We start from the raw sequence: 27,086 nt of genomic DNA, 5'->3' as shown, positions 1-27,086 counted from the left end.
CAAACTCATGTCCAGTGGTAGTAACAGACACACATGTCCAGGGTGGGGGAATGCACTACAAAACATGAGCCAAAAGTAGTCACAATAATAATAAATTGCTTGTATATACATATATATATAAAGAAAAATTGGTTTTGGCTGCACTCTTGTGACCTGTTCAAAGAACAAAAGTGGACAAGATGTGGAAATCACTACCAACAGAGGTTGTGCTATCAAATTCAACAGATCCCTTGAAATATGGGCAAAGACGTTCTAAAGACTGCATTAGTTTTAGCATTAGCATGTGGATCCCGTGAGAAATCCAGTTTGAAGTCAAGAAGGAATGTTTCCCCTTTGTGAGGTAGTTTAGGGTTTTGTTGTTTTGTTGGGGGGGGTTGCATTTTTTTATCAACAGGAAAGGGACATTTGATAGAGTTTTGTTTTTTCTTCAACCTAAATTACTATATACAGTAAAATTCTATAGACAGTATAAAAATTAGACAGCTGCATATTAGTGACTTGAAAGTGTTCTAGTGATCTTAGTTCCAACTCCTAGACAAACTTTGTCATACTGTCTTGTGGGGGGGCAATATAAAGGTTTGGTCCATCACCCAGAGGGACCCTCTGACTGTCTATGGAGATTATTAGATAAGCTAAGTGTGCTGTCTGAACTGGGCAGCTCACACCAAAAACACAACTGTAGCCTCAGGTCTCCGAATAAAGGAAGTTTATTGGAAGACAAAATAAAAAAAAATTTCTTCCATTCTAAACTACACTACTGTATTTAGCATGGTAATGTTCAAGGAAACATTTTTGCATGGGATCACCCATTAAGGGAAGAGTCCATCCAAAAATAGAGAATCCAAAGCCCAATTTGATTTAGCTTTTCATGTAATAAATGTCTTCAGTTGGGCATTTGGGTGGCATTACCTCTGAAGTCAAGAGCTTACACTAAACTACTTTGTGTATAATTCTTGAAGTTATAGCCACACTCCTACCACTGATTGGCTTGCTTAAGAAATCAGTTACTAAATTCAGCTGCCTTCATCAGGAAGCAAATTATACTTAAACCCATATTATGCCCAATCATGTGTACATATTTCATTATCTATATCCTGTCGTGAAGTTTATTTGAGATGATCACGATACACGGATTAATGCACTGTTAGAAGCATCATATAGTGGGAAGATAGAATACGAATTGTTTACCGAGATTTTCAATCGTGTAATAACGCTGTTTGTGGTCTACTCGGACAGTCTGAGCGTGAGGGCTGCCCAAGCCATAGCCAATTGAATAGCCACGGACCACTACTTGATGCATATTTTCTGGTGGTGTCCAGCTCACCACAATGCTTGTTACAAGTGGGCGCACATGAAGAGAGCTTGGAACATCTGGAACACGAGACTCTGCAAATATAGGAATCCAAAAACAAGGTTAGAAATACCAATAAAATGCCTCGAGTTCTGCAGGAAAATAAAAACTCACAATGCAACTAATCAAAAGCATTAAAGAAATTGAAAACATCAGTAGGAATATGTTAACCAAATGAGCTAGCAAGGGAAATAGGTAAATCGGAAAAAGAAAATGAATACACACAAATTGTTTTTCACATACACATACATTTTAGCCTGCCATAACCACAATACAATCATTCACCAAATTACTGACATTTTAAGCAAGACTTCATATAAGCCTTACCATCTAGGTCATTCTCAAAAGTCTCTGCAGACATCCATTCAGTGGCAGGTCCACTCCCATTAACAGTCATGGCCGCCACTCGAAAGCTATATTCTGTGTCACGTTCCAGACCTGGGGATAACAATGGCACGAGAAAAGAGTCAGATGCGTCACACAGAGAAAAGAAAAAACATAAAGGCAACACCACTTACCTGCGACAAGCTGTGACAATTGAGTTTCAACCAGAATCTCACTGGTTTCACTTTTCCTGGTGGTCTTCCGGTAACGCACCTTGTATCCCACGATCTGTCCATTCTGAGTGCCTGGTGGAGGAGGTTGCCACTGCACCAGGATGCTCTGTGAATCAGTATATACATTAGTGACTAATTTGATTATCTATTAAAATGGTCCAACGTTCATTTACTGAGAGACAGGTGCTAGTGTGTTTAAGTCTAACGTGCATGTGAAAGACTCTGATGCATTGTATAACGTACCTAATTCTGTATCGTGCTAGCAGATCTTTTAAGAACGTGTGCTTTGCAACTTTTAAGTGATAACTGTTCATAAAAAAACATCTGTCCAAAGATTTTTTTAAGAAATCAGATACTGGCATCTTAATGTAAACTGAAAAGCGCTTCTGTTGACTAGTCAATTGTGAAGATAAGTGAAAAATATGACCCATAGAAAATTTCAGGTACGCGGCTATCGCAAGGTTAAAAGAAACGTTAGGTTTGATAGTTTAAACCTTTCCGGGCAGATATCAGTCAACACAGCTTCGACCACTATATACCGAGATCTTACCTGTGAACTGCGCACCTCAAGTGTTAGGTTTTGAGGAGGAGCACTAGGCGCTGCCAAACACAAAGGAAATCATGGTTAGCTAATGTGTCAAGCAGTCAGTTCGGAGTAGACAACAATGAGAGTGAAACACACCATCCGATAGGGTCCTGACTAAGATGTCCTGCGTCGATACTCCAGGCCCGTGCTTGTTATATGCCACAATGCGAAATGTATACTCTGTGTACTTTTTAAGTCCGCTCACAGTATACGAGTGGCCCCCAACATCAATATCCTGTAGAAGAGAACAAAGTGTACACCTGTTTACCAATCCCATCTGGGATCACATAACTGATTAAGTGTATTTGTAAATGGAAATATGCTATATATACAAAAGTATGTGGACACCTGACCACACCTATTTCAGCTTGTTGGACAACCCATTCCAAAACAATGGGCATCAACATGGAGTGGGCCCCACTTTGCGGCTATGACAGCCTCCACTCTTCTGAGAAGGCTTTCCAAACAATTTAGGAGTGTGTCTGTGGGAATTTTTGCCCATTCAGCCAAATGAGCATTTGTGATGTCAGGCACTGATGTTGGATGAGAAGCCTGGCTTGCCATCGGCGTTCCAATCCATCCAATGGGGTGAAGGTCACGGCTCCACACCAAATTCATCCATGTCTTTATAGACCGTGTGTTGCGCACACGGGTACAGTCATGTTGTAACAGGAAAAGGACCCAAACTGGTGCCGCAAAAGCTGGAAGCATACATTTGTGTAAAATCTTTGTATAATGTAGCAGCACCATTACCCTTCACTGGAAGTTAAGAAGCCTAGCTCAAACCCTGACCATTAATCCACCTAACTATATAGCAGGCACTATACATTCTGTTAGGTAGCATCATCTTGGCATCCTCCAACTCAGATTTGTCCATCACACATTCTGGTGAGGCATGATCCATCACTCAAGAGAACGTTTCCACCGCTCCAGAATCCTGCAGTGGGGTGCTTTACACCACTCCAGCCGACGTTTGGTATTGCATATAGTGATCTTCATGAAGCTGCAGACACACAGTGCTTGCGCCGATGTTGATTCCAGAGGCAGTTTGAAACTCTGCCGTGAATTATGCTATAGAAGACTGACATTTTTTTTTTGCTCTACACGTTTCAGCAGTGGGCAACCCTGCTCTGTGAGTGTGCGTGGTTTACCACTTCCTGACTGACCTGTTACTTCTAGATGCCTCCATGTCTCACAAATAGCACTCACAGTGGACTGGGGCAGATATAGAAGGATAATTTCAAGATTTTTGTCAAAATCAATGAGTTCTTCAGTACAATTCAGTCCACTGCCAATGTTTGTTTATGATGATTGCTGCCTATGTGCTTGATTTTATACACCTGTTAGCTATGGATGTGGTTGAAACACTTAAACTCAATAATTAAGAGGGGTGTCCACATACCTTTGCTTATATAGTGTACAATTGCAAACAGTTGACATTTTAGCATTTAACTTCAGATGCCCAATTCAATTCATAACCATTTTATGGGGGATTATTACTTACTTGCTCGTCCCCTGCGCCTCTCTCCATGTAATATAGCTTGTAGTTCTGAATTTCCCCATTGCCAGATAAAGGTGTTTCCCAACTGACATCAACAGATGTGGGGGAGACTGCTGTGGCGCGGAGATTAGGGGCTGGGCCAGGAACTTGAACTAAAAGAAAAGAATATTGAAGAACCCATTATTAAGATGAAGTAGTAACACTCAAAAATTGTCATGAGGTTTGTAGAACTCTGAAACGAAATAGAATTGAATAAAAGGCATGGACGTGAGAGTGGGTGAGGTGAGAAAGGGCTTATATACAGCAAGAGTTCTGTTTAAACATGATGAAAGAAGGGTCAATACTACTTTTGCATCGCCAGATTTAGTGGTGGAGTGGATGTGTCATTTGGCACCAAGAAAACCTAAAATTTTTACACATCCCACAACCGTGGTCAATATGTGAATTCAAATACATAATGTGATATGGCAACAACCACTATTTTACTGCTCACCTTCGGGCTGTGTCTCCACCTTCAGAGGAGAGGAGCTTTCTCCAGGACCGTACTGATTTTGTGCCACCACCCGGAAGTAGTACACGGTTTCAGGCAGTAGATTTTGGATGGTAACCTGCATCTCACCTGGATGGCTGGCATTCTCCACTCGCTCCCTAGGGGTGTGGAGGTTAAAATAGTAACGTAAATAAAGGGAATGCAATCAGGAATGAACATCTCTTGTTGCACTGTAGTAACCTAGCAGAGGAAATATACAATGGGCATGCTAAGGATCCCAGGCACCCAAGCAGTTTCACATAACATGCACTATATGGCTCTGCGGTAGTAGAGAGGAAACAGCAGGGCAGCTAGCACGGTGTGTGTATCAGCTTATGGTGTTGGACTGCCCAGTATCAGCCTAGGGTTAGTATGTATGCATGTTACTGCACCCAGGTGTATGTTCATAAATGGCGTTAACATGAGTGTGTGTGGGCTGGTGTCAGTATGAGTGTGTGTCAGCTTATGGTGTTGGACTGTTTGGCAGGAGCCTAGGGGTAGGGTGTGCATGTGTTACTGCACCCAGGTGTATGTTCGTGTATGGTGTTAGCATGAGGGTGTGTGTGGGTTGGTGTAAATGCATGGTGTTGGGCTGTCAGGCATGAGCCTAGGGGTTAGTAATATAGGCTCACTTGTGTGTTGTCTTGAAAGTGATGATATTGCCTTTGACTAAGTATATGAGGAGTGGAATTTGTCATCTTTGATTAAAGTCCTACAGTATCACAGGTTCTAAACAAATTTATTTTATTTTCTAGAACCAAGAAGGGGCTTATGCTCCAAGTCAAAATCTAAATATAAAATGCCATAGAAGACGCAAAATTGCTTCAAGGCAAACCCCCATGGACAAGACGAACGGACATGTCAGATAAAATGTTGTTGGTTAAGTAAACTTGCATGACACTTGTGGTGGTGTTTATAAGCATCTATACACAGTGAAGAAAATATGATTTGTCAGACTTTCTGCTACCTGCTTACTAAAAACCTACTGAGAGGCACAAACCTACCCTCCTGAATACCCTCAACCAAATCCTAAAGACACCATTTTTTCTCCCTACCTTCAAGATCTCCACACCATCCTTACTGCAATAAGTTAACTCACCCCGCCAACGTGTTGATCTTATTGCCAAATTGTAACAGGGCTATTTATTAAATCTGCTGCTGCTTTATAAATAAATGTAATGCATGTAGAGAAGCAGTAACAGGTGATGGTGTCCTACAACCAAACCCAGGGCATAACATTTGAGTAGATTCTCCCACATAAGTATGTTCACACAGGTACTTTACATTCTACAGATTTAACCATAGCAGTTATATTGGACCAAACTGACAAGTCTCACCTGTTCATACCCTCTCTGCTGTAGTAGACATGGTAGGTGAGGTTCTCTCCATAAGCATCAGCCGGTACACGCCAAGTCAGCTTGATGAAACGCGTCGACACCAGAGAGGCCACTACATCCCGTGGGGATGATGGCCGTGGGCCTCCCGGTGTGGCAGCTACATGGTGAGCAGTAGCATGGGTCAGTGAGGAGACAGGAGAGGATGGGGTGGTAATACCTTGGCGAAGGTAGGTGGAGGAAGGAGGAGGAAGAAAAGCACGAGCACGTACAAACACAGAGCGAAAAACAAGAACAGAAAATAAACAAAACAAGCTGGGCACAGATGCCATGCAGAGGCAGCCTGTCACTGAGATGAACACTACATGAGATCCATACTCAGGATACCTAAATTTAAGACTGGAGAGGTGAGAAAAGTAGTATTTCTCATCATATAGTCCCATCTCAGACAGGCCCGGTTTGCCCACAAACATGCAAACATTTTCCCCCGTTTACCGCCAGAGGACGTACAGTGCATGACAACCGCTGGTCAGGAAACAAGTGAACTCCTTTCGTAAGGATATAGCTATAATGGCACAGTCCATCCCTATGGGCCTTTGGCCTACTAATGCAAAGTAACTGGTTTCTGGTAATTTTTTCTGGAGAAATGCTTTACTGTGTAAATGGGTAGAGGCAATGGGCGAGCAAGGCCAGATTCACCCACAATACAAACAATTACTAAATGACCAGAAGTGGCTTGTATGTCTCCACTGGTTCACTCAGATATTGATGGATATTGATTGTTACTGGCAACAAGTGCCATTATTTACACTTCTTCTTTGCTGTGGAAGTTTGCTCATTCTCAGAAAAACGAAATATGCCAACATCCTTTAAAACTGTGGAAACCTGAGATGTGCTCAAGTAGTCTAGAAGTTTTAAGTTTATGTTTTCACAGGTTTGTGGAAATGCCTTAACACTTTATTATCTATAATATCCATAAAAGGTAAATAACTATAAAAAATAAAGAAAAAAGTGGGGTTTCCATATTATTATTTTGGAGGGGGTTGAAAAACGCCCATATGGTGAGGGAGAACTGTGCCATTGCATTGTGTGTGTAAATACATGCAAAACAATAAATCACGGACTTGCACGGTAAATTAACACATCACGATGTAAGTGAGGGTGAGAGCTGCAAGGTATGCATAGTGATATTTACAAATCAAACTATTCCCTTAATTTATGGTGTGAAAAATTAGCCATTATCACACCTAGAACACGTTAATTCAGGATACCAACAATGCAAGTTAATTGTCATTTTAACAAATTACATGCATCCTACAGATTACTTTTAATTGGTCTAGACTATGACGGTGCTACAGGGCAGTATGGTATCCATTAAGTTGGTTTTCTTCTTTATTAAATAGGCTGCATTTATCGCTGTTAGGAAGCAACCAAGCAGAGAGAACTATGGGGCTTTGTTGATGCACAGAGAAGAAAAGAAGGATTTGCAGGAAAGGGCTGGGAAGGAAAACACTCGGAACAAGTAAAGATCAATACACCGATAGCTGGAGTGATACTGTGCACTTAAAATTGAAGGGCAACGTTATCTCAGTCTACACAGGTTGGCGTAGGAAGAGCTAAATCAGTACTCTGAGAACTAGCAACTAGAATTTTTCTAGTTTTAAAACATAGGTCAGAGTATTTACACTTTGTGAACCTACAGAAAATCTCTGCTGCTGTGCGTGTTTCCAGGTTTAATAGATTGGTGCATGGGTAAGCCATGGGGATAAGTCTTTGCAGCTCTCAAGCATGGAGTTGTTAATGAATGAATATTCTGCAAGTAACACTTACCATGCTCTAAAATAATCAGTTGTGCTGCTGATTGTACATTCCCCACCTCATTCTCAGCAATACATTGGTAGAATCCCTCATCTGAGCGCACCAAACCTAGAACTTGCAGGTTATGATCTCCCTGAGAAGAGAAAAAAAAAAGTTGTGACAGAGGAAGGACACGGGAACACGAGAAGCAGTAACGCTGGTGGCATAGACCAAGTCATGGATATCATATTGATCACATCCCATTGCACACTAACCATTCTATTCCTCCTACAGTCAGTATAAAAACATTTAGCTGGATATCACTGTACCCGTTCTTACGGTGACTCTTTCCTCCCTCACTTGAACGTGTACTGCTTCTTATCTCAGTCCACCTACCACACTGACCTACGCCTAATCTGCTATGCTCAATCATGGTGTATTTGATACACTACTTTGGCTAAAATATACTCACTGAACTTGAATAAGACACCATCCAGTATTTACTACTCAGCTCTGCACAGCTCTTACCACAATCTTGAAGTAATCACTAGGGATCACCATGTCTCCATTCTTCACCCATTTGATGGTGGGAGTGGGCTTCCCGCTAACTTCACACGTAAACACAATGTCCATAGACTCATAAGCATGAGTGTTTGAAGGCTTAACAAGGAAAACTGGAGGCACTGTAGGTAAGAAAAAGCTATTATCAGAACTTGAGATAATGAGCATATAACATGTATTACTAAACAAAGCTTGTTGCTTAGACTACACACATTACATTACAGAACTGATTAATGCATAGTACCATCTCCCATCTTCTGTAGCTACATTTATCTTTACAACCTAGCAGCTTTGCTTTTTTGTCATCTTGTTTTTTATGTAACAAGGCAAAGAAGCCATTTGACAACACATTGGGGACTGGACCTCTCTGCAGATGTCCAGGACCTCCCTGCTTGCACACAGATGGTTCCCCACCACAGGCTGATCTTTCCAAACAGCTGTGCTCATGTGAACACATCCAGAGCACTGTGCAGGTGGGAATCATTTCTGTAAACGGGAACCGTCCCATTGTTTCCTTAAAAAAAAGTTTAAGGCTCAAATAGCTAACAGTTGCTGCTTTCTCTCCGTTGCGAAAAGCCGTTTATACACATCAAATTAATATTTTAAACATATTTCTAGTAGCTTCTATAAAAGATATACAGAAAAACCGATTCATTTTTTTTTTTTTCACCAAAAACATTCCAAAGTTTCAGCACCTCTAAATATAGTGAATCATTATGCTTTCATTGCAACATGAGACCAGCACCTTAGTGACATTAAGAAATGAGAAATAGGCAGGGTAAGGGTGATACTGAAGTAGTCTATGTATATAAAAAGAGTGTTAAAATGTACTAAACATGAATTAGCCTTAGTTAATTTGGAATTTTAACAAAGCAGTAACGAGGAATGTTAGTCTTCCACTTCAAATGCTATAGGTGCACTTATTTTTTAGCTAATGAATCCTCTCTGTAGCCTCTAATGGATGCACAACTCCAGTCCTTGAAGGCCAAAATTTTAGGATACCCCAGCTTGAGTGAGGACATCTCAATGAAAAATTAATGGAACTACTTATTTTCAACCAAGGACGCATGGAATTCCTGGACTCTCTGCAGCCCAAGATCTGGAGTGGTGCAGTTTGCATACTGCTAAAAATCTCACTGAAGGATTTGATGTCATTAAAATTTGGACAAAGGGCATTCAAAGAATATTTGTAAGTATGTAAATAAACAGAAGCCATAAACTGGGAGAACCGGATGGAAGTTCTACAGAACTACACACACGTGTTTCACAACACTGTTTATGGAATATCCACCAATATATCACATAATCTGCGACCCTTCTGTACTGATTAAACAAGCGTGCAATGACATTATGGCTCATTATCCACAGGAGTATTTTCCTCACATCATGGAAACTTGGGCAAAACAAAAAAAGTTATGATAAAAATAAGAGGTGACGTGTTTGCGTTAAAAAGGGATGTGGAAAATATAGAGTAGTGTGATAAGCAATTCTTTGTAGTTGCATTATAGGAAAGGTTTGTCAGGAAGTGATTGTATTTATATCTGTGATGAGCCACATGGGAAGTAGCCCATGTAAGTGCCACCGGATGGTATATTAGGGCAGAACAGCTTCACACCCTCGTGGTTGATGAGATAACCATTTAATGATTTACAGGTGAATCTAACACACCACAGGACAACATCCGCACGGAAGAGCCAAACAAAGGGAGTGACCAGAACACTGTGAATTTCCTTTTATCACCTAAAAGGAAATAAGTATTTTATGTGCAGCTTTTACGTATTTAACGTACAGCTCATTAAAGATAAACGTCTCCTCAAAAACAATGAGACTGAAATATCTGAAAACGGGAACGTTCTGTACATGGAATATAGAATGTGAAAACGATCTCTGTAGTTTACACAAAATATGCCATTGTGGCCTTATTAATGTTTCTAAACTCTTCGGTGGAAAAACACAAGCATCAAATGTGTGCCACACACTGAATTCCATACTACATTTCTTTGCTACTTGTCCCTTGCCTGTGAGGTTACCATAGTTCCTATTGGCATGGGCAACACTTATTCTCTGCTAACATGGAGTCAGCATAATTTTCCATTACTGAGAGAGTAGTCATTGGGCCTTGCTCTGGTTATTTCTTCGGGGATCAGAATAAAGTGCTATTATTGATTTATATGTTTATGCCTTGTTTAGTTAAGCATTTCCCATTAACAATGCCCTTAGAATGGCTTTCCCAGTCTTCATTCAGATAAAATACCTTGTAAGCTAAGTTCAGTGTGAGCTTGGATGGTTTGGTTCCCATTGTCTGCTGTACACGTGTAAATCCCAGCATCCTCCTCTGTGACATTGCTGATCTGCAAACTTCCCCCAGCAAGCAAGGCAAACCTATCAGAGCTTTAAAGGAAAGGCAATGTTAGCGACAAACAAGGGAAAACGATGCCACATAACCATTACATGTGAAGAAGCAGCAAAGAGTTGTGAATGTATGTGAATATGTGGTCACACCAAAATACCTAGCAAAGCTTGGATAGCCCATCTACAGGGTCCTATCAAGCCTTTATAACTATGGAGAGTCTGCTGAAGGCACATTACTTAACATTAATGTAAGAACTATGGCTGATAATGAATCACAGATGCAGTTACAGGCTGCACCGATCAGGAAACGCCGTCTAAAGTGGCTCAAAGGTCTAGCATACATGATACTGAGGGAAACGACAATATTGGCAGATATAGCCTCAGAAAACCAGGAAGATGTGTTATAGAGCACAGCAATAGGTCATATGTTCCTCCATGCACTGCTTTCCAAACAGCAATATAAGAACTCCCCCTACCCGTTGCATTAGATGACTTGAGATTGGTTTTGCTTTAATGGTAGCACATACTGAAAGTTGGATCCACCACATACTCATCAGATAAAACCTAAATGAAATTACTCACTTCTCCAGAATGAGCTCCTCTTGGTTGTGGCTCCAGTATACAACAGGAGTGGGATATCCGGATACCACACAAGTTAGAAGTGCTGTTTGCCCGACAACTCTAGTCAGAGGTGATGGCTGCCTGAGAAACACCAACGGTCTATCTTCACCAGGGTCTGGAAATAGGAGGCAGATTACAGTTAATGACAGTTCTAGAAAAGGGCAGGCACATATTACCGAGAAAGAAACCATTTTGTTAGTGCAGCGCATGGAGTCACTGGTCACTACAGCAGTGAAATGTCTACAAAGTTCCTTGGTTAATAATGTCTCTTCTGTGCCATTCTTGCTCTACATCACTGTGCCTTCATGTGATATTTGGATTCAAAATGCTCATCCATTACACTGTTTATGTCTTACTGCTTTGTTGCCGATTTCTTCACAGAAGGGTAAAAATCCCAACATGTCAAAGCCTTGGAGTAGCTAACAATCTAGATACAGAAGAACAAAGTTGCAGTGAAAATCATGGTTTCATGAAAACCATTACTGTCTGAACAAAAAACTGAACTCTATGCTGAAAAAAAAGAAAGGAATGGTAAGATAAAAAAAACCCAAACACGAGTCTCATTTAGAAGTAGTCCTGGCAACTTTACATACAGATCAATATCTGTGTATATGTAACCGTCACATGAGGGTCGCCCAAGACCCAAAATACAGAGGAGTAGAAGTGGGTGAGGATGATCTTGTGTGGGCAGCAGTATAATAGAAGCAGGGAGGGGTGTAACATGGATTATGCTATGACCACAATGTCTGCAGGAAAGATTGCACTCTCTGTACAAGATATAGAAAGTGGAATGCAATATACTTTTAGAGATAAAAGCCAGGGGGAGCTACAGGATTAAACTACCTTCAATCCAAGTAAGTAGAACTGCAAGAAGTTAAAGCAAAATGTGTTTTAATTCTTGCTAGAGGCCAGATATGACCACATCACTGAATGCTGGGCAACCACCTCTATCTCAAGTTTGCCATTCTCCTGCATCAGCCATCCTGACTCCAGTCCCTGCACTAGCTGCTCTCAATCTCTCCCTGACATTTTTCTTTATTCTGCATCCACCAGCATCATTTCACAATTACATTTATTTGCACCAAAACCGTGTGAAATATCCCCGTCTTTTGCACCAGACATCTTGGTATGTCTTTGTTCGGTTTCAGTCTAGGCAGAATCGTCATTATTTCAGCAATGTATTGTTGAATTTAGATCATAGCAGACAGTTACAGAACACTGGAAAGAAGCATTTACCCGATCACATCAATAATTAAAAATAGTTTTTGGAGCAACAGAATATGTAGATTTAAATACACACTTGACGCACATTACCTGAAAGAACTTTGAGCTCTGCCTCATCGCTGTACTTCAGGGCGGCTCCGCTCCCAACGGCACAACGATACAACCCGGCATCACTCTCACTGGCATTGCTGATGACCAAACTGCCATTGAATAGGATTGCCACCCTGTTGTCCAACTCTCGCACCAATCGGTTCTGTTCCCACTGTACAAATGGCACCAACTCCGCACTCACATCGCAGCTCAGAGCAAGGCTATCCCCAACATACACGGAAGAGGCTTCCGGCTGGCTAGCGAACCTGGGAAGGCCTAGAAACCAGGAATAATGAGTAAGAGAACTGGTAATTAGTGAGAGTAACAGTATACAGTAACAAGGGTACACTCCTGGAATACTGTTGATAGAACACACTCGCTTTACGCATGTTTGAAATTGTTGGATTGAAAATCCCTTTATGCACTTGCATTACTGTTTTACCATGTGAAATAATTAGTTTTCACAGCAGCTACTTTTTACTAGTTATATGGACTGCAAAACCTTGATGGGTGTTATAAGAGGCGACAGGATGGGAGAGTGATGGGGGTGGGAAAGGAGACGTACTGAGCTAGGATAAAGGATAAGCATGAGATTGGAGTTCCAATTTCATTTCACTAGACACTAGGAAGCTCCAACCCAGAGAGTGTCTGCTTAAAGTCTCTGGCACTGTTGAAATGCTTAATTAAATAACCTAACCATTTGAGCTTTGCAATATGCAGAGGCCAGCTAAGCCCTTGCTGCAGAAATAAATAGTGGCCTTTAATAATGCATAAGGGAACTTGGTGAGTTAGAACCATAACTTCAAAGCAGGAGTTGCCTGGGGAGCTTGTTGAGGTGAATAAATCCCAATGAGACACTCAACACCATATAATAAGCCAAGCTCACTCAACTACAAACAAAAGGAGAAAGGTCTGATGACAAGCTTATGAACCAGCAATCTGAAAGCTGTAGCTGGCAAGGACTGACTAACTGGCCCCTAAAAACAAAGTGAAACAGTATGGCTACAAAAGAAAAGTATAGCGGGATGGAGTAATAGTGTTCAATGAAAAAATGAACAGTGAGAAAAGCTGAGAATCTGTGTCAGACCAAAAGTCTATACAGCGTGGCAACAATTAGTCCATAAAGTCACACATTGCTGTGACGCTTCCTTCACAAGGTCCTTATAGAACAATTAGTGACAGCGTTTTGTTAGAGATCAATACTTTGCTCATTAGGAGTCTAGTCAGCAATGCCAACTACATCCCTTTTGCTTCAAAAGAATCAATGACAATGCCACACTCTCCTAAACAGCTCAATTTAACTTGCTCACCCAGCTCTTCTTGTCAGGGCTGGTGAAAGTCTGGCTTGCTCCGCTAATCTTTCCATGTCTGAAGACCATTTTGCTGCTGCACACTGTCGACCATCACCATAGGACAATGTGTATATACCATCATTATTAATGCTGCATGATACAGTAGCCAAAGTACACAAAGCTTTGCACTTCTCGTGGAATGAACTGGAAGTAAAATCAGGCAGGACCCTAAACACCTTGTCCCTAAATACGTCACAAACTCAAACTCCCCATGTACACTTTATATAATTTCTGGATGTCTCACCTGCAACCGAGAGTCGGGCTGTGCGGCTGACTATGCTACCCAGGCTGTCCACAGTGGCCACACACTGGTAGATGCCTTCATCTGGCTTGTTGTGCTTAGAATGCACCACACTTGTGATGAACAGGGATCCATCTGGGAGCAGACTGCGTCTGTCATCGGACACAAGGTTGAGAAATGTACCGTCCTTCTTCCACTCAATCTTCGGTGTTGGCTCTGCATGAACAGAGCAGTTCAGTACGGCAGGAGCCCCACGCAACGTTACAACGTCTGCTGGCTCTGTTAGGAAGTAGAATGGGGTGAAGGTTCTGAACCCTGAACCTGGAAGAGATTAGGGAAGAATGCAGTTAGTGCCAAAATCCATTGCATACGCTGACAAGATTCTACCGTCCATTCCAACAGGGTAGGCAGGAACATCTGGCTTTCATATAAATAACTTGTTTCCCGTACTAAAGTGAAACATTTCTAGAATAAATATAATACAAATATTTACTTTGTAAAATAAAGAGAATCCGCCAAGTCATTTTTGTGAGCTTAAGTAAAGCATACACTTAAATGGAACGAAGAAAAAAAAATTAACAGTTTCAAGGAATGATCTGATGACTGAATACCAGTTTATAAATACTAATATATATATATATATATATGTTTGTGATATATAGAGGGGGATCACAGAACACATGGCACTTTGAGATTTCCTGCTTGATAACCTACCTTATTTAAAATAAACACCAATGTTCTATGGACAGAGAGTCAAAAGTGTAACTTCTTGGTCAAGATATTTATAACGTGCCAAACATTGTCCAAAACCCTGCCAATAGATTAATAATCTAGTATAGTTTCAAAGTCACTGAATATGCAGAGTTCGAAAACAGGCTGATGTTGCTCATGGCACAACATCTGTTCAACAAAGCAAGAACGAACAGATAACACTTAGCAGGCAGTGCAAACAACAGCACAGAGAAAGGATGGCAAGATGGCACAGCGCCAACGTATGCCTCACCATCACAAAGATCAGCTAATTCAGCAGTTCTCTTCTAACAAGTCTCATAAGGGCAGACAGACTGTCCGTGTTCCCCGTTACACCCCCGCCCTACCTGTACCGCATTAAACATCGTGACAGCGGTTTGGGATGTCACACTGCCGCATGTCACATAATCAATTCTTATTAAATAGGACAAGCACAGGCAAAGTTTTCTTAAGCAACTAGCTTTTGAGCAGGAAACAATCACCCAACAGGAAGAGCAGGGGATTAACCGATCTATTGCTAGAGAGATGCTCCCTTAAACCATACCAGTGACATACACAGATTGTAAAGAAGAGCAATCAATGAGCGCATCAAAACATTCATCTGTATTCCCTTCCATGTGCGGTGGCATAGGATGCTGTGAACGTTCGTCCCGTTTCACACGCTGAAGGTATATTCATTGGAGTGGTAAGTTTCATAAACAGCACACAATGAGTTTATGAGTTAATGAGTATTTGCTCGATTATAAGACGAGGTTTTTTTTCAGAGCAAATGCTCTGAAAAATACCCCTCGTCTTCTAATCGGGGTCGTCTTCTAATCAGACCTCAAATAGAGGTCTGATTATGACACTAAGATCCAGATCCCCCGCACCGCTGCAGGGAACCTGGATCCTCCTTTCCCCCCCCCATTTAACACCCCACCACACACACTTACCGGTGCTTCCTGCTGTATTGCCGGGGCAGCGAGTTGACGTCTACGCGATCAGCGTAGACAACGTCCGCTGCAGCCAGAAGGAGGTGTGGCTAGCAGCGGGGGTTGTCTGCGTCCATCGCACATACCTTCCCCGACTGTCAGTGATCAGAGTTCCCCGCACCGGTGCCGCACTGGTGCGGGGAACTCTGATATCTGACAGCCAGGGAAGGTATGCGCAATGGACGCAGACAACCCCCGCTGCCAACTCCACCTCCTTCCGGCTGCAGCGGAAGGAGACGTCAACCTGCTGCCCAGGCAATACAGCAGGAAATTGGAAGAACTGGTAAGTGTGTGTGTGTGTGTGTTAAATGGGGGCATAGGGCATTTCTGGAATGCCTTATACCCCTATATGCCACTGGCACCCCTATATATCTGGCACTTAGGGTGTTAAAAGGCATATTATGGGGCAGAGTGGCATATAGGGAGGTATAAGGCATTTCAGGAGGCAGAGTGGCGTTAAGGGGGCATTTAATAGAGCACTCTGCCTCCTGAAATGCCTTATACCTCCCTATATGCCACTCTGCCCCATAATATGCCTTTTAACCCCCTAAATGCCAGAGTGGCATATAGGTGTATAAGGCATTTCTGGAGGCAGAGTGCTCTATACAATGCCTTTTAACTCCCTTAATGCCACTCTGCCTCCTGGAATGCCTTATACCTCCCTATATGCCACTCTGCCCCATGATATGCATTTTAACCCCCTAAACGCCAGAATGGGATATAGGGGTATAAGGCATTTCTGGAGGCAGAGTGGCACATAGGGGTCAAAAGGCATACCATGGGGCACAGTGGCATATAGAGGGTTAAAAGGCATATCATGGGCCACAGTGCCATATTGGTGTGCAAGCCTGGGGGCAGATGTGCGTAACTGGGGGACAAGTTGGAAAATACAAGGAAATAAAAACAAAAAAAAATTTTTTTTCAATCATAGCTTTTATAAAAAAAAAAATAGTTTACATGAATTAACATTTACTGGTAAAAATGTTTTCCTTTAGGGTCGTCTTATATTCAGGCTTTTTCTTTTTTTTCCTAAGTTAATATTCAGATTTTGGGGGGTCGTCTTATAATCAGGGTCGTCTTATAATCGAGCAAATACGATATATTGTTTTTAAATATACAGTGGGGAAAGGGGATTATTCATTGTGCCTACATGGTGTAACGCACCCTATGGGATTTTCTTTTATTACCCGGATGTTGTGCTGTTATTTGAATATCTTCTTTTGACACTGGAGTAGACTAAATATCTGCTCCGAACACAGACTGCACCAAGGCATTCACGCACACATTATACCTACTGTACTGGTTTAGTGGGGCCATGCCGGCAATCTGCAAATCCACTGCGCACCTTAATACGTGAAAAGGTACTTGGAGATTCTGTGGTCACCAAGCATTGGCAAAAAATAATAATGCGTTTGCACTCAGTAATCACAATAGACATCAGAGGCTGTTATATAGGGAATAATACATATCATCTGTAACGGTACGTGGGATTTGCACAGCTGTAATCTACGCAGAATTCATTCATGAGGTGACAAGAAGCAGCATCTTTCACGCTCCTGCGATGTTGCACAAAGCCACATGATAGACAGCCTGTAATTTAGCTGAGGAGCGCTTGGTTTCTACATTTGAAAAGATTCTTGTCCTGCGCTGGCCGGTGAAAGCCTTGGCCTGCACAGTGTATTTACTCAATTTAATAGCTTCTAAGACCAGTGGTGAAGATGTCCACTCCGTGGCCATGGCCGATGTCCACCATTTCTCTCACCACGATGAAAGCACATACTGCTTGATGCAGCTCAGTAAAGTTTAGTAACACTGGCTGGTTTGACTTTTCCATTAGCAGTATATAATTTGTATCAAGCGGGAAAGACAGAATGTTTGTAGAACTATTAAGACAATCCTTTATGGTGTTCTAAAACGATACTGGTGCCAGATATTTTTCCAAAAGTAAGATATTTTACTGTGGATCGTGGAATGAATAAAGCCCCGCTGCATGTGCAAAGTATACAGGTTAACATTGCCGAGAACAAATTCAAGGATTCCATTAGCACCTATATCCAAATCATCTTTGACCAAAGATTGTCCAAAGTCGCCGGAGATCCTAAGAGTTCCACCTGACATCTGGGAATTTTATACACAAACGGTAGTTTGTCATCACCTTATAGTTTTACACACGTGCAGATCATGTCTTAGCATCGTAGCAACTTGCCATACGGGCACATGAGGATATAAACATAGATTACCGACGAGGCCTGGAACATTTACATACAGCAAAGAGTCCCCCTCATCCAGAAAGTATTAGATTACCCTGAAGGGTAGTTTTTGACAGACATTCAGACAAAGGGATATTATCTATCAGAGGCTTCCTCAAGCAGCTACACACACACCGTAGGTCTACGTCTATTCTCACTATAGTGTCACACTCAAGGTTATTCTTACAGGGATCCCCAGACATGCAAGAATATGAACGTATGTAGGCCAGTTAATGTATGGGCAGATCGTTGGGAACAGGAAACATCAGCATATTATATAAGGGTAAATGTATTAGTGGGGCCCGGCAGGACCGATTCCCTATGATAAATCATGCTGCCTCCCCATGTACAATGTGTCAGCACTGCCCACCATCCATCAGAGAGCTGTTGCATACCACCCCCCAGCACAATAACAGCACCCTTGCTACCAGCTACACGCCACAAATCACACGCCCCCTGCTCAGACATGTGTCTAATAGAGGGGGGAGGGCAGTCAGGAGTCCCATGCCACATGTTTCCATGGATACCCAGAGCTCAGCAAGTTGCATTTCTAAGAAGCTGCAGGCAGAGTGTGGGTATGTGCTCTGGAGAAGAACGGGGGAGGGGATACAGCATCCAATGCAATAACTCTGTGCGAGGACGGGCACAGCTCTCGGCCATAGCGTCTGCATACAGAATAGCTCAGTGGATTAGAATTCACTACGCGCAGACCAGCAAAGCGTAACCTGATATAACCCAACGCGTATGCGATACAGGGCTGCAGACTATGTTGGTGCTTTATAAATTAAATAATAATGATGTATCCAACACTGGGTCAAACCCCTATATAAAGACCAAGTCCTGTGAAGACAGTGCCTGGTGGGATGACGTGACATTTGCATCTGTGGCTGGCAGGAATCTATAATGGTGAGCTGGACAGAGGTCATCTCTTATACAACAGGTGTTATACCACGTCCACCAGGGCACTAGCAAACCTCAGTAAACAGACACCAGGGCATCCAGGAAGCACAAGGCACACCGTGCATAAGTCTGTTCTCTAAGTGCACACGTAACACAGCTACACGTGACATTCACGGCTGGGTATACAACAGCACAACCTGCCAGGTCAAACATGGCGTGAACAAACCGGCATGGTATGCACAGACACATTTGGAAAAGCGACACTTGATTCCCAGTACATGTCTAAACGGCAAACTATGAATCAATCGTGGCATCTGGGCACTTGTAGGGTTAAACCCCGCTCTGCATGGAGTAGCGCAAGATACGACCAACTGCTACAGCAGCAGCGAGTGTTATAAAAGAATCCTGCAGCATATGTGCAGCACCGGGGTGTTATATACTCGAGGGGCGAGTGCATGTTTGGACATATGTAGATTCATATGCGCTAGGAAAAAAAAAAAAAAAAAAGACAGCAGCAAGAGTGCTTTCTCTTATTCGTGTTCAAACTGTCATTCTGGTGAAAGAAAGCACCCCTCTAAAAATACAGGCTTCTTATTCTAAAGGTTCATTAGAAGCACAACCAGCAAGCCATCTAGTATTATACCCAGGTCCAATGCACCCAGATACAAAGGTGTTTGTCAAGCAGGGCCCTCCTCTTCTTCCGTACCATTATGGCTTATCATGTTAATCGTTTCGTTAAATTGTATAAGCGTTATTCTTTTTTACTGCCCCCGGTTTGTAATAGCAATACAGAACCTGCTTGTGTTCTAGAAATAAAGTGCGATGTAAAACCAGATTCACAGAACAGCACAGATGTGATTTTCCTGGCTGGTTAGCATTCGCTCGCACATCACACTCATCACATGCAAGAAACGCATTCATCGGGTAAAGATGAGCATGCCCCCACTAGACAGCGGATACACACCAAACCGCACAATGACAGATACGTTTATATATACATACATACATATACACACACGTGTTAGATCAAACGGTACATTGCGCTGCAGTAGCTTCATGGCACCGCACAATTACATTATTACAAACTGCTCCATGTTAAGGTATTGGATAGCGTTAATTGTTCTTTCACAGATACATTGAGATGCCGATAATAGTTTGCAGACGTTTACGGTGCAGACTCATTTGGAAACTGAACGGCCCAGAGTATCTCTGACCTTTTACTGCAAAGTACGTAAGAAGGTCCACGGCTTCATGCTCCTGAGACAGGTCACTAATAGTGACGAGGTGAAAAATACTTGGTCAATCTGCCATATTGATTCTCAGCATCACATCGCAAACAGAAAATGAATGGTTTGCCGGCATTGCAGCATGGGAGACTAAAGATCGCTGCAAAGAAAAAAGTGGCTAAAGCCACTGCTCCAGGCAAGCAAAAAAAAAAACCAAAATGCAAGGGTAGCATCAGTCCGACATGCTCATTTTACTTGTGACAGTACAAGCGAGCTGAAACATATTTGACGTGCACCCTAGATGATACCATAAGCAAACAATTACGATTTGTCTGTTCTCTACAGAGCTTGAAAAACACTTTAGAAAAGAATGTCAGTCGCATTTATAAGTAATATATACTTATATATATATATATATAGCCTCCTAAATACTAACCAAAGTTTGCACCAGAGCTGGAGGAGCCAGTTTAATTTTTAATGAAGGTTCTTTTAAGGAAGAAAATCTGAACTCAAATAACTGACATTCAGCATTATTTAGAACTGCACAGTTTACCGTTACAACCAAAAGCTGCCATCTCTGCAGAGACTCACTCAAGGCAGTGTTTGTGATTCACATATTGGGCCGCTTTTTCATTCAGCTCCGATCTAATAGCGGAATAAAAACAAACCAATTGGCGCAAGAGAGATTTCCATTTAATGATACTGTTTACTGCCATTCGGCTAACTAGACCTCCTGAGCTGACATTCAATAAATACATTATAGCCCAGCAAAGAAATTGCTTATAAAATGTAAATCTGGATTTCAGCCTTAAATTAACCTCTACTGTACCAGAAAGGGGAACATAAAATAAGCTTTGAAAAGGGTAATTTTGGGCCTCTAGCTATTGGCACTGAAAGCGTTAACCGGCATGGCAGGAGGAAATCCATATGAAAACCTTCTGTAAAAAACACAGAAAAGCCAGGGGGCTGGGCACATCGAAGAGGATACAAGATGATGAAGATGCTGTTTGTTTAAAGAACCGTTTTCCTTCTCTGCCTTTTCCATGGCAACCGTGCCATTAAAGAAATAGGACATTACTCAAACTGATGAACGAGATTCCACCCTGCCACAGAACAAACAGTATGGGCAGCGGAGGCTTTTAATTCACCAAGACTTCTATGTACATTGCCAGAGATATCGTGAAGTCCTTGGCTCCCCAAGAAACGCACGGTTGTTTGGCCAACAGCTGTGGTGGGACACGGCCAGCCGGCAGGGAAGAACAGTCCAAACGAGTATTATTTTTAAGAAATAATATAACACTTTAAGTAAACTTATCTTAAAACTGATTTACTTAAAATAAGCAACTCACTTTTAAGTGCATTCTTCTATTGCTAAGAACAAAGTATAATAAAGCACAAGAGGAAAGTATACATCAAAAGAGAAAAAATAAGACAAGAGGCCATATTCCAAAACTAGAGGGTAAGGGGGTAGAAGATAAGTGGAACAGCCTTCCAGCAGAAGTGGTAGAGGTTAATAAGACATCAATTACAAGACATTGGTTCTTAAAAAATTAAAAAAAATAAAGATAGTTGCGCCAGCCGTCACCAGCATCACACGTTTATTAAACGTCCGTGGACAACAAAATCAAGGAGGGCAACAGAACAAAAACAAACTACAGAATATATAAAAACATGCAATTCACGTGAAATTCTAGTTATCCCCAAGAATGACCTTATTGTATGACCAAGAATCGAGAAATGACCTTATTGTATTTCCTGGAATATCAGACTGACTTTTCAGAGGGGGAACACAGATTTAATAGCATAAAAATGAGGATACAGAGGTTAGATCTCCCAAAGTCTTAACGATATCAGTAAACAAGAATAAATTATAACGCTCAATTTCACCCACAAAAGTTAAAGCTGAGTTTCCCTAGAGAAAATTACCCCTGGAACAATATGTGTATTAAGTATTAGGTAGGGTTTCAGTTTGTCTGCATGATAGGATTCTTAGGCAAATGTATATCGATGTATAAATGTATATTGATGAGCCTTGTTAGAGATCCTGCTGCACTGCAGTACCGAACTGCCATTATATTACGTAATTAAAAAAAAAAAAAAAAATCAGACTCATCAACACATTCCTCGGGGCTGCTAATTACACACATGAACTCTATGACTCTATGAAGTCATAAACGATTAATAAAACCAACAAACGACGGCTTGTTACAAGGCCCCCTTACAGTATGTTAGACAGTCGGCAATCAAGGAGTTAAGTGATTTTCCAATTCCTTAGCGACCTTTCCAGCCTACATTAAAAGGACGGAGGTCTCGTCTTTTTTTTTTCTTTTTTAAAGCTGCTAACATTTGAAAAAGTAAAACATCCACATTGTTCCAGACGCTGGATTTACAGAGAGTACTTGTCTTGCATTTTAAAACATTAAATAAACCTTAGTAACAGTGTACAGAATTTAAAAGCAATATACACACCTCTGCAACACGTGTTCAGGGGCTTCTGATTATTATTCATCCCCATTAAATATTTCTCTACGTTTGTTAATTTATTGTTTGGTGTTTTTTCTGGGTTGCTATAGTGAACCGAGTGGGGAAAGAGGTAACAGAAAGGGATGCTAGCATTTCATAACTTTAAAAGGGATATTCTAGCCTTCACATGACCGTGAGTGGTCTAAACTTAAATGTACACAGTGCATGGGGGGGATTCTGCAGAGTCCACCTATATCCATTTACCATTTTCTGCCACTGATTGGCTGCTTCAAGCTTCCAATCAGTGTTGAGGATTGCCAAACAGAGAAGAAGAGATCCATCCTTCATCTTCCACCATTGCTTTTTTCCTTTTTTTTAAAGAATACATATTGAAGTACTTCTAAAAGTACCATAATATGGATTCTTCTTTGTGAGGCTCTTAGAGACACTATATATTCCATTTAAACCACATATCTCCAAACCTATTAAATTGATTTTAATTAAAAAAGCACAAGCTATACGTGGGTTCTGACAAACTAGTTTATTTATGCCGTATATGTTATGGTGACCGGTCTGCTTTAAATATATTGCTATATGCAGCACTACACTTGTTTATGTTCTGCTATGAAATCAGCACTTTATGGACAGCACAGACACACAATAGACGATAATGGGTTAGCAATAAACAAACCCAGTGGGGATTTTACATGGTATTGTGCGGGGCGACTGAAATACACAGCCTGTGAATGAGTATTGCCAGTCACGCAGACAGAACACATTATCAAGGTATGACCTGCTCTGACCCGGCGCAGTTCAAATAACACACAGCTCAGAAATAGGAATCCTATCCAAGCATCGTCACTCCACAGGGTCACACGCATCCATCTGTCCCCCCTTCTACTTTTCAAAGGAACATCTCCAGAATGGGAAACAGATTGTATCGGATATATAAACGAGCCGACCCAGACAGAATGCAAACATATAGGTTAAAAAAAGTAATCCAAGTATTTAAATACTGCACATACAACTCAAGAGTTTCTAAAATATTTATCGTGAACATGCACCAAGGGTTAGAAGTGTAAGGAATACATCATGACACACAATCACCTTTATGTATATGGAAGTGTAATGTCACCAACGGTCACTGAAAACAAACGGGCCAACTTCAATACTTAAGTTACTCTGATATAAATTCTGCATGTATATCGATCCCTTTTACACAAGGTTAATGATATGCTTTTGTTGCTTAAGCTTGTACCCCCCCCCAGACTTAAAACTGCTGCTTTGGGAGAAGGAATTATTATTTGTTTTTCAATTGAGTTAGGCGCCAGTAGGCCAAGCAGCGTGTCAATGAAAGGACAACAGCCAGATCTGATTGGCTGATATCCCAGAGACTACCCAGCAAATCCCTGTGTTAAAGCACAACATAAGATAAGAATCGTAGGTTTTAGATTTTACTTACAACTGCAAAAGTTGATGTTACGCTCACAAATTTGTTGTGTGGGCAGCAGGGAGTTAGACTGGCTCCGTAAAGCACAACAGCTGGTGAGTATGCACTCTGAAGTTCTTTCACAGAGACGGAAAGGTCTATGTAGCACCAGCTTAAGGCACGACTTCATTCATTCATTTATTAAGACACCTATAGTCTGCGCTTTTGGTTTTGGAGACATTCCTAAATAACTAGCATTCATTGGAGAGCGCTACTAGATATCATACTTAAGTATGCTTCCTGCTTCAGTAGAGGCACCTGGGGAGGAGCTAAATAAGAAAGATGTCACTTTCCAACTATTAAAGAATGTATGCATTAACTTGCATGCAGTAAGATGCACTAGAATCCATGTAAAACGGACTCCAATATGCAAGTTACATGAAAATACAGCTGGGACGGTTCTTTAAAATATGGTTAACATATTTAACAGATCTCAATTTTTCCAAGCATTCTATATGAGATATTTAATTTTAATTAAAAGGGGATTATATAATCCACAGATTTGGAGAAGACAAAAACAAGGTTGACTATACAAATTTGATCCATACAGTGCCACAGTGAAATCACCTGTGTGTGTGTATATATTTTAAATTTATACACACACACACACACACACACACATATATGTATATACATACCTTTACTCAATGACAGCACATGGTCTATTATGAGCATTTTGTAAATTCTCACATATCCATTCAGCAATCACACCAGTGGGTTACATATGTATGCAAACACAAAACAGTCGGACTGGATGTTTAAATCAACCAAAGCACTGCATCTATACATCTGCTACAAAATTGGCCATCAATAGGAGACAATTTAAAAGACAGATTTACTCATGCCACATTATTTCATATATTAGAAAACACAGATTACACATGCATCAATGTAAAGAAAACATGTGTTTTTTCTCTTCTATGTCTTCCCCATAAACAGAGTGACAGAACTCTTATACATCTAAAAGGCTGCACTGAAACGGTGAAAGCGGAAGCCCAGAATCCATCTTTGCTGTGGGCAATGATTTATATAAAAGGGCATGAAATCTCAACTGTTTGTCCTGTAATTAGACACTAAACATTGGGAGATTTCGGTAATCCTAAGAGGCCAGCATATATCCTGAAGGCTCACAAAACGTAAGGAAAGTTTCCTGAAGGCCTCTTAATGCTGCTCTTGATTGCTCTTAATTAACGGCACGGCGCTCCTCAGCCTCCCAATCCCCAGGAGGAATCACAACGCACCGCAAAATCTAGCGGAAGATACAGCGTTATGTTTATTCTTTTCTGCAATTATTTATGTTCCAACAGGCAACATTTATCTTGTGTCTTCGTTATAAATTACAAAAAATCTAACATACTCCCGTGTTCTTATCTTTTTAACGGCCCATTCATTTTTAAGCAAATTACTTTTCCTGTAGAAACACGGAATTTGAGAGCAGACAAGAACCATTTGTCCATCTCATCTATTATTCCTCCTGTAAACAATCAACCCTTAATAATTTCTTCCTCTTATGCTCAGGATAGCCGGGTGCCTGTCTCATGAACCTTTAAAATCTTTTAATGTATTGATACCTGCCAGGAGGCTGTTCCACTTGATCCTCTACTTTTAGACTATGGCCTCTTGTCCTAACATTTGTCCTCTGAAATATACCCCCCCCTTATTTGGCTATCAGAGCTACAGTGACTTCAGACAAGGTTGGAGTTAACAGATATTTACTCAACTGTTATTTTATCCAGATCACCACATTACCTCCCCGGGTCTCAAGTTTCCAAGACACTTCACGGTTCCTCAAGTGAGGTCAAGGCTCCTTATGGGCGCTAACCAAAAGAAATCAGCATTGTTCCTTACAATCTGTGACCCCCCACCCCCATAGAGTATTTATAGGATACTTTCGTTTGGGGTAGCCATATTAGTCCAGTGTATAAGAATGCAAAAAAACAATGTTGCAGAATCTTGTAATACCTTTTTTCCCCCCCAAGTCATAACCAAAACCTGAAACATGTCGCAGCCAAATACTACCCCCCTCAGAGTCCTCCTTTTCATATAAACTGAGATTATTCTTCATTGCCATCCGGGGCAGTCATGTAGGGGACAAAACGGTTTTGTTTGTGCAATTAAATGCTGTACTGTTTGAGCACATGAACTCAGTGACGAAAAAAAGAATAGGACATATACTTAAGAATATAATCACACATGGTTCCCCTATTATAAAGACCACTACCTGGTCACAGTACAGTTTGGCCTCTGTGTGACAGCTCTGCTAAAGAAAAAAAAAACAAATAAACTATAGACAAGAATACATTAGACAAGGGAACTTTTCAATATTAGATCCTATTATCTCGGAAAAGATGTATGCAGGGAGGGGAAATATTGTTTATTTCTGGCACCAGAAAAAATAACCTTCTGCTACAGGAAGGGGCATAGACATTTATCCTGAGAGCAGAAGAGAGTGCTAACGAAAGAACAGGATGGAGAGTAGGAGGAGGAGAGGAGCAGACGCAGAGGATTAATAATTCATGGCAGCTATGTGCTCCATGTCCGAGGCCATGCTTGTGGAAGTGATATTTATGAAGTCCCTGTGGATGTTTCTCGAGAAGTTAAAGGATGGCAGAGTGCAGCAAGAGCAGGCGGTGAGAACGCGCAGGAGAGGTGCATGGCTCATGTGTGCCACAAAGCAAAGAGAAAAGCAAGTAGATCACGCATAATAAAAGCACCAATATGAAGACGACAGATTATCCTTACAAACCTCCCAGCAATCACCAGAGAAAATGTCTATGCACACACAGATACAGATTCAAACCTTTTGTGACCTTACTGAACCGTTTCTTCCTCGTGCAGAAGAAACGTAACAGATGCACCGGCAGCAGATGCCAGCACTATTTAAAGTACCGCTACTAGTGCATGTGTCAGAAAGACAGACAGCAGAATTGGCCTAATCCATG

At 41.4% G+C, this 27,086-nt stretch overlaps 1 protein-coding gene across 9 annotated transcripts in view; it reads right to left on the bottom strand.

The window, feature by feature from the left end:
- NEO1 (neogenin 1) overlaps nucleotides 1-27,086 on the bottom strand; it is a 63,530-nt gene that overhangs the window by 7,514 nt on the left and 28,930 nt on the right. For 5 of the 9 annotated variants that reach the window (XM_053465004.1, XM_053465009.1, XM_053465005.1 and 2 more), the window contains exons 2-15: nucleotides 14,100-14,417; nucleotides 12,504-12,779; nucleotides 11,151-11,304; nucleotides 10,471-10,607; nucleotides 8,184-8,338; nucleotides 7,689-7,809; nucleotides 5,862-6,078; nucleotides 4,489-4,643; nucleotides 3,999-4,147; nucleotides 2,591-2,729; nucleotides 2,459-2,508; nucleotides 1,870-2,014; nucleotides 1,679-1,789; nucleotides 1,189-1,386 (exon numbers count right to left, since the gene is read on the bottom strand). In XM_053465004.1, the coding sequence (XP_053320979.1) occupies nucleotides 1,189-1,386; nucleotides 1,679-1,789; nucleotides 1,870-2,014; nucleotides 2,459-2,508; nucleotides 2,591-2,729; nucleotides 3,999-4,147; nucleotides 4,489-4,643; nucleotides 5,862-6,078; nucleotides 7,689-7,809; nucleotides 8,184-8,338; nucleotides 10,471-10,607; nucleotides 11,151-11,304; nucleotides 12,504-12,779; nucleotides 14,100-14,417 (2,325 nt within the window). The remainder of the gene's footprint in view (nucleotides 1-1,188; nucleotides 1,387-1,678; nucleotides 1,790-1,869; nucleotides 2,015-2,458; nucleotides 2,509-2,590; nucleotides 2,730-3,998; nucleotides 4,148-4,488; nucleotides 4,644-5,861; nucleotides 6,079-7,688; nucleotides 7,810-8,183; nucleotides 8,339-10,470; nucleotides 10,608-11,150; nucleotides 11,305-12,503; nucleotides 12,780-14,099; nucleotides 14,418-27,086) is intronic. The other 4 variants (XM_053465007.1, XM_053465012.1, XM_053465010.1 and 1 more) reach the window with 1 other exon arrangement.

This window comes from Spea bombifrons, chromosome 4 (genome assembly GCF_027358695.1).
Source record: "Spea bombifrons isolate aSpeBom1 chromosome 4, aSpeBom1.2.pri, whole genome shotgun sequence".
Classification (NCBI taxonomy): domain Eukaryota; kingdom Metazoa; phylum Chordata; class Amphibia; order Anura; family Pelobatidae; genus Spea; species Spea bombifrons.
Note: the sequence above shows the minus strand (reverse complement) of the source record. Positions and strands in the feature narration are given on the sequence as shown.